This window comes from Sarcophilus harrisii, chromosome 3 (genome assembly GCF_902635505.1).
Source record: "Sarcophilus harrisii chromosome 3, mSarHar1.11, whole genome shotgun sequence".
NCBI lineage: Eukaryota > Metazoa > Chordata > Mammalia > Dasyuromorphia > Dasyuridae > Sarcophilus > Sarcophilus harrisii.
In genome coordinates this window covers 277,919,777-277,932,581 of record NC_045428.1, presented here as the reverse complement: position 1 = coordinate 277,932,581, position 12,805 = coordinate 277,919,777, and the positions used below count along the sequence as shown (strand labels likewise).

At 39.3% G+C, this 12,805-nt stretch overlaps 1 protein-coding gene and 1 long non-coding RNA gene across 3 annotated transcripts; one reads left to right on the top strand and one right to left on the bottom strand.

The window, feature by feature from the left end:
• Positions 1-2,643: 2,643 nt before the first annotated feature.
• LOC100919494 lies at positions 2,644-9,018 on the bottom strand. Of its 2 annotated transcripts, XM_031959585.1 has the most exons (4): positions 8,202-9,017; positions 8,028-8,077; positions 4,281-7,316; positions 2,644-3,106 (listed from the first exon to the last, which is right to left on the bottom strand). In XM_031959585.1, the coding sequence occupies exons 2-4, from the start codon at positions 8,056-8,058 to the stop codon at positions 2,862-2,864; spliced, it is 3,312 nt and encodes a 1,103-aa protein (XP_031815445.1). In that variant the 5' UTR covers positions 8,059-8,077; positions 8,202-9,017; the 3' UTR covers positions 2,644-2,861. The 2 variants fall into 2 exon arrangements, with proteins under 2 accessions (XP_031815445.1, XP_012399935.1); XM_012544481.2 differs by lacking the exon at positions 2,644-3,106 and having other exon boundaries at positions 3,675-7,316; positions 8,202-9,018.
• Positions 9,019-9,080: 62 nt separating this feature from the next.
• LOC116422366 lies at positions 9,081-10,033 on the top strand. The gene is made up of 2 exons (XR_004232973.1): positions 9,081-9,228; positions 9,778-10,033. It is a non-coding gene; the product is annotated as an uncharacterized LOC116422366 (long non-coding RNA).
• Positions 10,034-12,805: the final 2,772 nt, after the last annotated feature.

Genomic DNA, 12,805 nt, shown 5'->3' with positions numbered 1-12,805 from the left:
ACTCTGTATGATCTGATACATATTTTTTATGTATGTCTTGCCTGATTTTTGTTCTGTTATTCACTTGGATTAATGAGTTTCTTTGCTACCTACTGTGTGTATTAATTTTGGAACTGGCCTTTGGTTAAAGGATTCAAGTTTTGGATATAAAACTGGGGCACTTTCTTCCCCCATTAACATCATTTAGAAATTTAACTGGACCCTCTTGGTAGGAAATAAAAGTCTCCTTTGGAGAAAAAAGGGGAAAAGAGAGTAGAGCTATCTATTCTGCCTCTTTTCAAGCCACACAGGTGGGGAATATATTCCCCTCAGTCCATATACCTAGATAAATAGATTTTCATTTGAAAATGAGTACAATCAAGGCAGCTAGGTGACACAGTGGATAGAGCACCAGTCCTAAAGTTAGGAGGACCTGAGTTCAAATCTGATCTCAGACACTTAACACTTCCTCGCTGTGTGATCCTGGGCAAGTCACTTAACCCCAATTGCCTACACATACACACACACACACACACACACACACACGAGGACAACTACAATATTCCTCTATTTCAAATCATATTCTAAAGGGGTGGGACAATGGAGAGGTATCTGTCATATTTATAAGGGTTGTAGCCGCTATCTCCAGAGACCCAGGTCAACTCTTAACTTTGCTGTTTCTTGGTCTCTTCTCAGATCTCTCAGGACTATCACTTTTCAACTGGTACTAATATTTTATATACCTGCACAAAGGAGAGATAGACTGACCCCTACCCTCCAAAAGTCAGAACCAAGCACTTTATTCCTAATTTATTCATTAGCAGCCAACCAATTTATTTCCAATTAATGAAATTTTAAATATACAGAGATTCAATGAAGTTTTATGGAGTAATCCTTTTTAAATGTATCCCATACTTTCAAGGAGCTTGTTAATGGACATGTCTATACCCTCCATGGGAAGATACAAAGTCCTAAAGGCTCACAACCTGGTAATTTAGGGAATTTTCCTCATTAACTCTCTAAATAAAAATATTTTGCAATTCTCTAAGTATCTAAGTTACAAATTAATTTGCCAATCTTTAATAGTAGAGAGAATTTGCTATATCAATGAAACCATACATCATCCTGACTGAAAAAAAAAAAAAGAAAGAAAATGAGACAGTATGGAACCACATGGTAAGTTGTGCCACAATAGGAGTCCTATAGAAAAATAGAAGGATATATATACGTACATACTCATCCTCACCATCCATGATTCACACTCTTGCATTATTAAAGGTATTCCTGAGAGCCTAACCTATTCTATCCCAAAAGTATAAGTGCAATTTTAAGTTATTAGAGCTTAAAGCTGAATTAAGATTTTTGGGACACCCTAGAGAGGTGAATTCACAAGAGATCAGGACAAGAATCTAATCTTATATTCTTTCCATACTTTCTTACCTGAACAGATGCTATTAAAGCAATTGTTCTGTGAGTTTAACCAATTTCTATTTTTTTAAGACAAAGACACAACTCAATTCCATTTTTCTCATGGCAACTTAATTTAAGTAATTTAAGCATTTATAGGATAAGGACTAATTAAGACCCATGATTTCACTGGTACAGGAAACTCTTGAATGAAAATGTTCCTTCTACAAGTGCAGATCTGTACTACTTTTTCTGCAAATTATAGCGTTGGAGAATTGTCTACAGCACTAAGTATTTAAATGACTTCCTTGGGATGGCTCAGTCAGTTTGTGTCTGAAGCAGGACTTGAATCTGTCTTCTTAGCTTGGTCTTTGACCATTGCATCTCATCCATGGGAATCTGTCTCTAAAATCTGCGAAACACAAATAGTTCAAGCCATCTCTCATATAAGCAAAACTACTGAACACAAACTTGGAAAAGGGAACAAATTAGGACACAAAATGTAGTCCAGGATAATGATGCTTTTTCAGCTCCCAAATCCCTACCATTCTCATATTTGATCCCTGATGCTCAAGATTCTCCTAAAAGTCTTTACTCTTCAATAACTGACACAGCCCTCATTTGAGATCCCATTTCACATGCCTTCCTACCTTTGAACAAATAAAAAAACATGCAACATAAATATTTTAAAAATAGCATTTAATTAAAATCCACCTTAATCAAATTCACATAAAAGCTATTTAGAGCAAACTATACAAGGTAAGCATTAATTTACGTAGAGAACATTGCCATTTTGACTAAAGGAGATCTGTGATATAAGGCAGTAAGTGAATGATTTCTCTCATCTCCCCAGACACCTGTTCTCTGATTGTCACCTGACTGAGACATAATCACCCATTTACTTTTACTATTCTGCTAGCTCCTCAAGAGTAGGATTTGGTCTTTGGTTTGATCCTGCTCTCAACCAAAATCATGAAATCATCACCACTTATTCTGTGATGGATGTTTCCATGAAAACAAATTTCACATATCCTTGGGGAGCAAAGATCCAGATGACAAAGAACCACTATATGTCCTGGAACCATAATAATTGAAGATTCCCATATTTTTTTCCAGTTGCTGCTTATTTAGTAGATTTCTTCTGGGGGGTGAAGTTAGGAGGAATGATGCATTTAAATCTGAAAACTCCTTCTTCATCTCATAAATCATTCAAAAAACCATTTGGACACTAGATAAGAGGTTTTTCAAACATGTTTTATAATAATTATTTTTAGGTTGTACTCTATCAATTACAAATGACTTCAGAATACTAAAAAAAGTTATGGACTAGACTTTTAATGCTCTGCAAGTAAACAGGAAGTAGCATCTCATGAAGTAGGCAGGTTTTCTCTAATGTAACAAGAATTAATGGTACCAGGTATGATAGAGAAGTAGTTGTATCACCATTTGGATGAGAAACTAGTAAGGAAAATGTCTCACCAATAAGAATCTATATAATAATAAAGATTCCTGTCTTCTTTTCTGTTTCTCATTGAAAAATGCTTCCAGCAAGTACAATTCTTTTGTTTGGTTATATGGTAGAGATGAGCATGGGATTGGTTCTCAGAGACTTGTGTTTGACCTACACCAAGTTGGAAAGATTTTAACTGTTTACCCAGAGATGGTGGGGTGTGCCAGGAAGAGCTCCTCAGTGTCTGGATAGCTTCATCACCAGAAAATTCTAAGACAGAAAACAGGTTTTTAAAATTTTTTTCATCTAAAAAGAAGGCAATGAAAAATCAACCACCATTAAAATTGACCAAATTTGCAATGTATTGTTTGAGGAAATACTGGCACTGATAATATCATGGATCTTAAGGCAATGAAAACCAACCACCATTAAAATTGACCAAATTTGCAATGTATTGTTTGAGGAAATACTAGCACTGATAATATCATGGATCTTATGAAATACTAAAATATGGAATTATTGGCTTTGAGATGAGAAAGGGTCTTAATAAAGAAGTGAACAGATAACTTTGGGAGGGGAGGTGTCTTTTACTGGACCTATATGGGGAAGGAGGTGGGGGGAAGAAAAAGCAGAGAGCATAGCTTTTCTCTCCTATGTAATTCCCTTCCATCTGGACGTAATCTACGTGGAAACTAGAACATGATTATGAGAGGGAAGCAGTAGAACATGGAGTCCCTTCTCCCCCTGCATGCCCAGGAATAGGTTCCTGAATAGAAAGACAGGCTCAATGTCTCTCTGTTCAACTACTTAAAATATAAATGAGACACAAAGTCAGATATAAGTTTCAAAGGCACACAAAGGGGCCAATCACTTTTAAAGAAAAAAGATGGTTAACAATTTTTCATTTGCTTTTCAAATTTCTCAAGAAGAGATTTGAAACCCAGTGTAAGTAACCTCAATTTCTCCTTTTCATCATCTTCCCTGTTCTTGAATGTCTCTTCCTTGGAAGGCACTCGATGTTTAGGTGATTTTTTCACTGATGGCTGCCAATCTTTGCCAAGAAGCAAGTCAAGCCAGGTGACTTTGGGGTATTCATGGGGCTCAGTGTTTGAGGATGAAGGGTGATGCTGGGTGACTTTGGGGCATTCATGGGACTCAGTGCCTGAGGATGAAGGGTGATGCTGGGTAACTTTGGGACATTCACGGGGCTCAGTGCCTGAGGATGAAGGGTGATGCTGGGTGACTTGGGGGCATTCATGGGACTCAGTGCCTGAGGATGAAGGGTGATTCTGGGTAACTTTGGGACATTCACGGGGTTCAGTGCCTGAGGATGAGGATGAAGGGTGATGCTGGGTGACTTTGGGGCATTCATAGGACTCAATGCCTGAGGATGATGATGAAGGGTGATGTTGAGTGACTTGGGGGCATTCACAGGGCTCAGTACCTGAGGACGTGGATGAAGGGTGATGCTGAGTGACTTTGGGGCTTTCATGGGGCTCAATGCCTGAAGATGAGGATGATGGATGATGCTGAGTGACTTTGGGATATTCATAAGGCTCAATGCCTGAGGATGAAGGGTGATTCCAGGTGACTTTGGGGAATTCACAGGGCTCAGTGGGTGAGGATGAAGGGAGATGCCAGGTGACTTGAGGGCATTCTCGGGGCTCAATGCCTGAAGGTGAAAATGAAGGATAATGCCGGATGACTTTGGGGTATTCATAGGGCTCAGTACCCGAGAGTGATGATGGATGACGCCAGGTGAGTTGGGGGCATTCATAGAACTCAGTCCTTGAGGGTGAAAATGAAGGGTGATGCCGGGTGACTTTGGGGCATTCATAGGGCTCAGTACCCGAGAGTGATGATGGATGATGCCAGGTGAGTTGGGGGCATTCAAAGGGCTCATTGTCTGAGAACAAGAATGAAGGGTGATGTCGGGTGACTTTAGGATATCCATAGGCCTCAATGTTTGAGCTTGATGCTAAGTCTGATGAATGGTAGGAGGGCCAGTGCATTTCATACTCGGGGAATAACATACTGAAAAGGGAGAAGGGCTTTTTCTTGGGCACTCGTAGGACAAATTTCACACCCATTTCTTCAGAACCTGGCAGAGGCATTAGTATGGCCAACAATTGTGTTTCAGAAAGATGGTTCATCCCCTCAACATGAGGACAGCCATTTGGGATCCAGGAAGCACATTCCAAGCAGACTGTATAACTAAATGTCATACGTTGACCAGGTCTCCTAGGGGGACTTTCCTTCATCCGGCGTAAGAGTATCTGCTTACACATGTCACTTTTTATCTTCTTCTCAGGGATGGAATTGATGATAGCACTTACAGTTGCAGCAGACAATGTGCCTCCCTGAATAGTGTAGGGTTTGATGTACTTCAAACGCCATGGAATTTCTCTGTTCTCTCCAATTGGATCATGATACTGAAGCTTAGACTGAGCCTCATCTTGATGGCCAAAGGTCAAGGCCATCTTAGCCTGGTGGTCACCATTGCCTGATGAAGTATCCTTTTGGCCACTGGGATCAGATGAAAGAATAATACTCTCTTTAGGGTTGAGGAGAGGTAAAATCTGTAAAATTCGATCCTCTTGATCTATTGGAAGTAAGTCTTGGGTGGTGGTGAATTTTGATTCAACCTCAGCCAGTTTGTTAGTGTTTGGTGGATGTGAGACCTGGTGATCTGGAGTCAATGATACCTTCATCCCATGGAATGAGTCAGGGGAAAGTGTGACCTGGGCTTTCTCATTTGGCATAGGGTTAGACTGGTGGTCCAAGATGGATGAAGATAAGACCTGGTCATTTGGGTTTGGTTGAGATAGGTTCTGGGAATCAAGTTTCACTTCATATGTTGATTTATTTTCTAGTTCCATCAAGGCCTGGAAGTTTAGACCAATTATAGACTCAGCTGCTTGTTCAGAGAACATTGATGAGGGGAACGAGGTATGAGGATTTATTGAAACTTTAACTTGCTGATCAAAGCCAAATGGATCCCTGGGCCTATGATCACCAGCTATCAATGGGGATTTATCCAACGGCTCAGGACTGGGTGTGGACTCTGTGAGGAGGGATGATACTGCTACATCTGGAATTGTAGAAACAGATACTGATGCTATCTCGGGCACACCGCTCTGGCTCACTAAAGTTGAGTCTTGGTGTCCCAAGCCATTGGAAACTGTAGTCGGATCATTCAGGTCTGGAGGAATCCCATTGCTCTGAACAAGTCCTGGTACAGGTGTTATAACTGGCTGGACAGGAGGTGGTAATGGTCCAGTTGTGTCCTTGACCTTCAAATCAGGGCCTGGTGAAGCTTCAGCTACATGGTCAGGCCATGTGGTCATGGTTTGGGGTACCGTGGTCTCCCAGACTTTCAGAGGTAGAGATGGAACAGATTTTGCTCTGGGCCGGATCATGGAGTCTGATGGTGATCTAATAGTTGACCTGGCCTGGTGGTAACCTTGCAATGTGTTCTTATTTTGGGGCCATAGTATATATGTGTTTGTGCCTCTGCTAATAAATTTGGTAAATGATGGACGGGCAGGCTTGTTTCTGTTAAGGGTTAGAGAAAGTAAAGCTGTTTCTGAGCGTCTATGAATAGGTCGTTCTTTCTTTGAAAATGGGCAGGTTTGCAGGGGAGATTTGGGGTGGGAGTCAGACTGGTCTGATGTTTTTTCTGAATCTGTGGTTTTGGGATGGTCTTCAGAACTAGGTGATTCTGTAAAGTGATTCTTGGGCCAGAGGTTCAATTTTCCTAGCAGAGCTGGGGTGATCATACCCCGGTGTTGAGGGCGCCGATGAACTTCTCTGTGACTCTGGCATGGTGGCAGTGATGAAGAACTGGTCCGGGAAAGAGGCGGTCCCGAGGGTTTGTTCACAATCTTGGCCCTCTTTTGTTTCACGATGGGAGGAGCTGTGACTACCCGATGGCTGGTGTAAGCCAGAGGTCGAGGCTGATGTTTGAGGTATGGTAACTTTGGCTTGCCCCGGTAGTCACGACATGGTGAGATTTTTGGAAGTGGATTGGTGACTGAAGTAACCCCATGAGGGCGCTTGAATTTTACTGTTGTTTTCGATTGATGGACAGGCATAAGATGAGGCACAACAAACTGTTTAGAGCATGTCGGACGTTCAGCTGCTTTTGTCCTAAAGTCAGGAGAAGGTGAGACATTCTTGTGGTATTTCTTAGGCAGAAATGATCTCCTCATTCCCTGGTATTTCAGTTTAGGAAACAGCCCAGTATTGACGGCTTGACCCTTCAGCCGAGATAGCGATGAAGCAGACACAGATAGAGTGCTGCAAGAGGAGGTATTTGATAATTGATTGGAGCTAGGCTGGTCATTGAGGTTGGTCATCTTCTCAGTTCTGGGAAGTTGGTCCTGTTCCCATGAAAGTTCTAACTGAGGAGGTGGACATGGCAATGTCTCCAAGTTGCTCTGGATACAGGAGTCTTTTGAAGGGGGCTGGACCAAGGATGCTAAAAGAAAAGAAAAAACCACATGTGTGAGGTTAAGGAAATACTATGCACCAAGAATGAATGGGTATCTCCCTGAAAGGTAGCCTGGCAAAGCAGATAAGAGTAAAAATCTTGCATTACGGAATATCTCTGTTCAAATCCTGCCTCTAACACCCTGGGAAAACCATTTAATCTGAGCCCCACCCTCAACTATAAAAGAAGGGAACTGGATTTTGAGGTTCTTTTCCAGTGCTAAATTTACTATAATCCTATGATGGATGCATAGTAGTGGAAGGGGTGAGCAAAACCAAGCCACTGCCACACTTGCATTTATATGGAACCTTGAAGGTTTCCTATATGAAAGCTAACATCTGTATTGCTGTTCCATTGGATTCATGGAAGAGCCAAGGCATGGAAGACAGACAGGCTCATTCCCATTTGACAGATCAGAAAAGTAGATTCCAAGTGTTAATTTGTACCTAGTAACTAGTAAAAGTGGTGGTCAAGAATGAAACCTGGGAAATTAAAGTGAAGAGCATCAGACTTACTTGTCCAAGATTACATGGCTAAAAAATGACCTGGGGAGAGATAGAACTCAACTCTTTAGATTTCCAAACCCGCTAATTCTTTCACTGTGCCTCACTAACTGAGTATGATGGGGTGGTCACAGTCATGTAGGTGATTTATTTCAGACACTGATCCATTTGAAAAACAAATAAATTAAGTTCTCACCTTTTGGAAATAACCTCTGTCTTTTCCCCATTGGTCCTCTGAAGTTTTTCCTTGAAAAAAAAAAAATGTTAGTTTTTAAAAAGTATAAAGAATTCCAGTGACCCCTTAAAAAGAATACTAGCCAAATGATGGCTTATCTTTAAAACCCCTATCCTCCAATTTTTTTAGACTTACCTCCTAGTCAGTCATTGCATTCTGGATCCTTGCATTTCGCCATTCCCCATCTAGCTTCTCTCCCAATTCCAAAACACAAGCCTTACACTTTTTATTAAAAATTACTCTAAATGAAAGGTTTTAACAAAACCTCATTTACATTAAGTATGATCAGCTGAGAGATGAATAAAACATATCTTCCTCAGGACATTTTAACAGAAATCAAAATCATAAGCTAAAAGAATGAAACTTTTTAGGATGGAATTTCAATTATCGCCCAGTAATCTCATATGGCACTTTCTTAGACAAGAATGAAATCCTCAAAACAGCTCTAATTAATTTTGGCAAAATAATGCCACAGCTTCAGATATACTGCTGCTCTTAAAAAAGAGTCTTCTGGTTATGCAATCTTAGGTCAATGAAAGGAATCTTATTGTGAAAGTGTGGAAGATTTTATATCAGTTTCTTAAAAATGAGAAACATAATGAAGCATCATAAAAGAAGAGCCAAGAATCACTAGCTCTAATGACCTAGATCTCTTTTTCTTTACCCTTTTTTCTCAGGTGACCTACATCCTGGTGACCCACACAAGCTAGCCCTCTCCATCCCAAAGTTGCCTCTCGCAAATTAAAACTACAAGAAGAAGGATAAAAACTAGGCTATTCCAAATGTCCCAAGATCAGGATGCTAAGCAAGTCCCAGTGATGTTGGAAGCTCACTTCCCCCCTCCCTCCCCCCCCCCACCCCGTTAGTAAGTTAGAAAATCCCAAATTTGTCTTTCTGGAGAAATAAAAATCCTCCTGAGAGAACTAGGTATGGCCTAAGGTGCAGAGAAAACTAAATTTCCCCAGGCACCAAGAGCTGGACTTGAGGCCAATGGTCCCAGGCTAGACAAGGGATCTGAAGTCATCCTGACATCACAGAGCACCAGTTGTCCTTTGTCACCTTTCATCACTTGATGTAAGGGAGACTTAATGTGATGACCATCTTGCCCTAGTAAACAAAGCACACAAAATTTCCAGACATGGAGGAGCTATATTTGAAAAATGTAATTTCCCAGTTGTTTTTACTGATTAGTTTTCCCTTAAGTTCCTTCTCAGTTTTAGGATCATAGATTTAAAGCTGGAAGGAATCTTAGGAATCACCTAGTACAGGGTTTTCCCTACCTTAGCCCATTTTATAGATGGGAAAAAGAGAGGCCATGTTTCAAGCCAGGTCCTTTGACTTAGTATTTCTGCCAAGGCAAGTCACACCTCATTTTATTGTACTTGGCTTTATTTTGCTTTACAGATAACTTTGATTTTTGCAAATTGAAAGTTTGTGGCAACCCTGCATTGAGCAAGTTTATTGACATCATTTTTCCAACAATACACACTCAGAACATGTCTCTGTGTTTCATTTTGGTAATTCTGGTAGTATTTAAAACTTTTTTTTATCATTATTAAATCTGTTATGGTAATGTATGACCACTGGTTTTTGATGTTGTTACTCTAATTGTTTTGGGATACCATGAATCACACCCACATAAGATGGCAAACTTAATTGATAAATATAGTTCTGATTGTTCAACTGTTCCTGTCTTTCTCCCTTTCCCCAGGCCTCTCTATGGCCTAAGATGTCACAATACTGAAATTAGGCTGATTAATAACCCTGCAATGACCTCTTAAGTGTTCGAGTAAAAGGAAGAGTCAACTGATGCAGCAAATTTCATTGTCGTCTTTCAAGAAATTGCCACAACCATTCCAACCATCAGCAATCACTACCCTGATCAGTCTGTAGCAGTAAACATCAAGGAAAAGCCTTCCATCAGCAAAAAGATTACAATTCACTGAAGGATCAGGTGACAGTTTACATTTTTTTAAAATAAAGTGCATTTTAATTGTTTTATATATATATATATATATATATATATATATATATATATATATATACATAACACCATTGCACACTTAATAGACTACAGTATAGTTTAAACATAACTTTTGTATTGCTTGGGAAAACAAAAAATTTGCGTGACTTGCTTTATTGCTGCAATGGTTTGGAACTGAACCCACAAAATCTTTGAAGTATGACTGTATATCACACTCCTTTTTGACAAACATGAAGAATGAGATCCTGTCTGTTTTCATGTCCAATCTATTAAACATTATGGTCTGTGAAGATAGGCACTATGTCTTTTTCATTATTTTATTGATTATAACACCTGGTCCAGTCTCTTGCATATTTAATAAGTAAACAATAATTCCTTTGTGTATGGATAACTATATGAACTAGTTATCTTTCAAGTTGACCAATAGAATCTGGATCCCCACTTTCAAACCTGGGAAACATCAGTTTCAATAGGGTAGCAAGGAAGAATACTAAAAAGAGTTTTCCTATCTCCCTGGTTACATCTAGACAATATACAATTACAATAAGGAATCCAGTAGGAACCCATCATAAAAGAGGTTGGAGGAGTAAGTAGAAAGTAATACCTTCAGTAAGCAATGTTTCATCGACTGACCTACATTTGTGAGTTTCTGGAACCAAGATTGCATTAAAGAATATTGATGTTGAAAAGAGCTGTCCTCCCAATTATCTCCCATCCTAAATGTTTCTAACATGATCAGTAATCAGAGCTTCTGTGAGATTAGAGCCACAGAACACACTCTGGCTTATGCTGTCCATGGGGTTGAGAAGTAATTAAAAAGGCAGTTTTAGGGAAATCCAGTAAGCTCCACGACTATAGCAATCAGACATACTGATCATTACTCTTGACCCAAATTTCTACTCCAAAAAGTTGCTTTAGAATATATTTTGAAGCCTCTTAAATATTACTTACCATTGAATATACTGATGAATTCTCCATAATGTTATTGTGTGAGAACACAGTTGCTAATCATCTTTGAAGTTGGTGGGGAGGGAGAATGGTTTCCCTCTCTAATATATGCTTTATTTGGTACCATGATCACTGCTCCCCATCCCACCCTCAGCAAGCCAACTCTTGACTTTTTCAAAGTACATAAAACTGTTCCTATATACAAAAATTTTGGATTGGAGATTTTTAAGGATTTCTTGAATATCCTCTTTAAGAAACTACTTTACTAACACCAGGGTTGGAAAATTTTTCAACACAGAGTATTTCCATTTCTGGGCCTTTTCTTGTAATAGGAATTCTTTCAGAGACTTATGATTACTGTGAGGTGTGTAACCCACCCAATGAATTTCAGAGATCTCTCAAGGTGTAAAGAAAAAGTTTTATTCGTTTCTCATGAGAAGCAGGAGTCATTCTCACCATACATGAGGTAAAAGTAAGGCCCCAAGCATAAGCATTATAAGCAATATATATATGTTCCCTGACACAACTCCTCCCCCCCCCCCTTGCTGGTTCATCCTTGTTGGCTGAGAATGTGGCACAAAAGCTATTTTTAAAAAAAACTATATTAAGAAGCATCAATCATTAAAACAATCTGACACTGTCAGGGAAAACAGTGGGAAATGGGGAAACAACACATAAATTAGAATTTATTTTTTTTTTTTAATTTAATAGCCTTTTATTTACAGGATATATACATGGGTAACTTTACAGCATTAACAATTGCCAAACCTCTTGTTCCAATTTTTCACCTCTTACCCCCACCCCTCCCTAAATGGCAGGATGACCAGTAGATGTTAAATATATTAAAATATAACTTAGATACATAATAAGTATACATGACCAAAACATTATTTTGCTGTACAAAAGAATCAGACTCTGAATTATTGTACAATTAGCTTGTGAAGGAAATCAAAAATGCAGGTGTGCATAAATATAGGGATTGGGAATTCAATGTAATGGTTTTTAGTCATCTCCCAGAGTTCTTTTTCTGGTATAGCTGGTTCAGTTCATTACTGCTCCATTAGAAATGATTTGGTTGATCTTGTTGCTGAGGATGGCCTGATCCATCAGAACTGGTCATCATCTAGTATTGTTGTTGAAGTATATAATGATCTCCTGGTCCTGCTCATTTCACTCAGCATCAGTTCGTTAAGTCTCTCCAGGCCTTTCTGAAATCATCCTGTTGGTCATTTCTTACAGAACAGTAATATTCCATAATTTTCATATACCACAATTTATTCAGCCATTCTCCAACTGATGGACATCCATTCAGTTTCCAGTTTCTAGCCACTACAAAAGGGCTGCCACAAACATTCGTGCACATACAGGTCCCTTTCCTCTTTATAATCTCTTTGGGATATAATCCCAGTAGTAACACTGCTGGATCAAAGGGTATGCACAGTTTGATAACTTTTTGAGCATAGTTCCAAACTACTCTCCAAAATGGTTGGATTCGTTCACAACTCCACCAACAATGAATCAATGTCCCAGTTTTCCCACATCCCCTCCAACAATCATCATTATTTTTCCTGTCATCTTAGCCAATCTGACAGGTGTGTAGTGTATCTTAGAGTTGTCTTAATTTGCATTTCTCTGATTAATAATGACTTGGAGCATCTTTTCATATGACTAGAAATAGTTTCAATTTCTTCATCTGAGAATTGTCTGTTCATATCCTTTGACCATTTTTCAATTGGAGAATGGCTTGATTTTTTATAAATTAGAGTTAATTCTCTATATATTTTGGAAATGAGGCCTTTATCAGAAC

Bases quoted from the DNA above. Each gene is read 5' to 3' on its own strand.
- LOC100919494 (XM_012544481.2), bottom strand. From the start codon at position 8,058: ATGGGGAAAAGACAGAGGTTATTTCCAAAAG. The intron at 7,317-8,027 runs GTGAGAACTTAA...CTTTTCTTTTAG, and splicing joins ACAGAGGTTATTTCCAAAAG to CATCCTTGGTCCAGCCCCCT.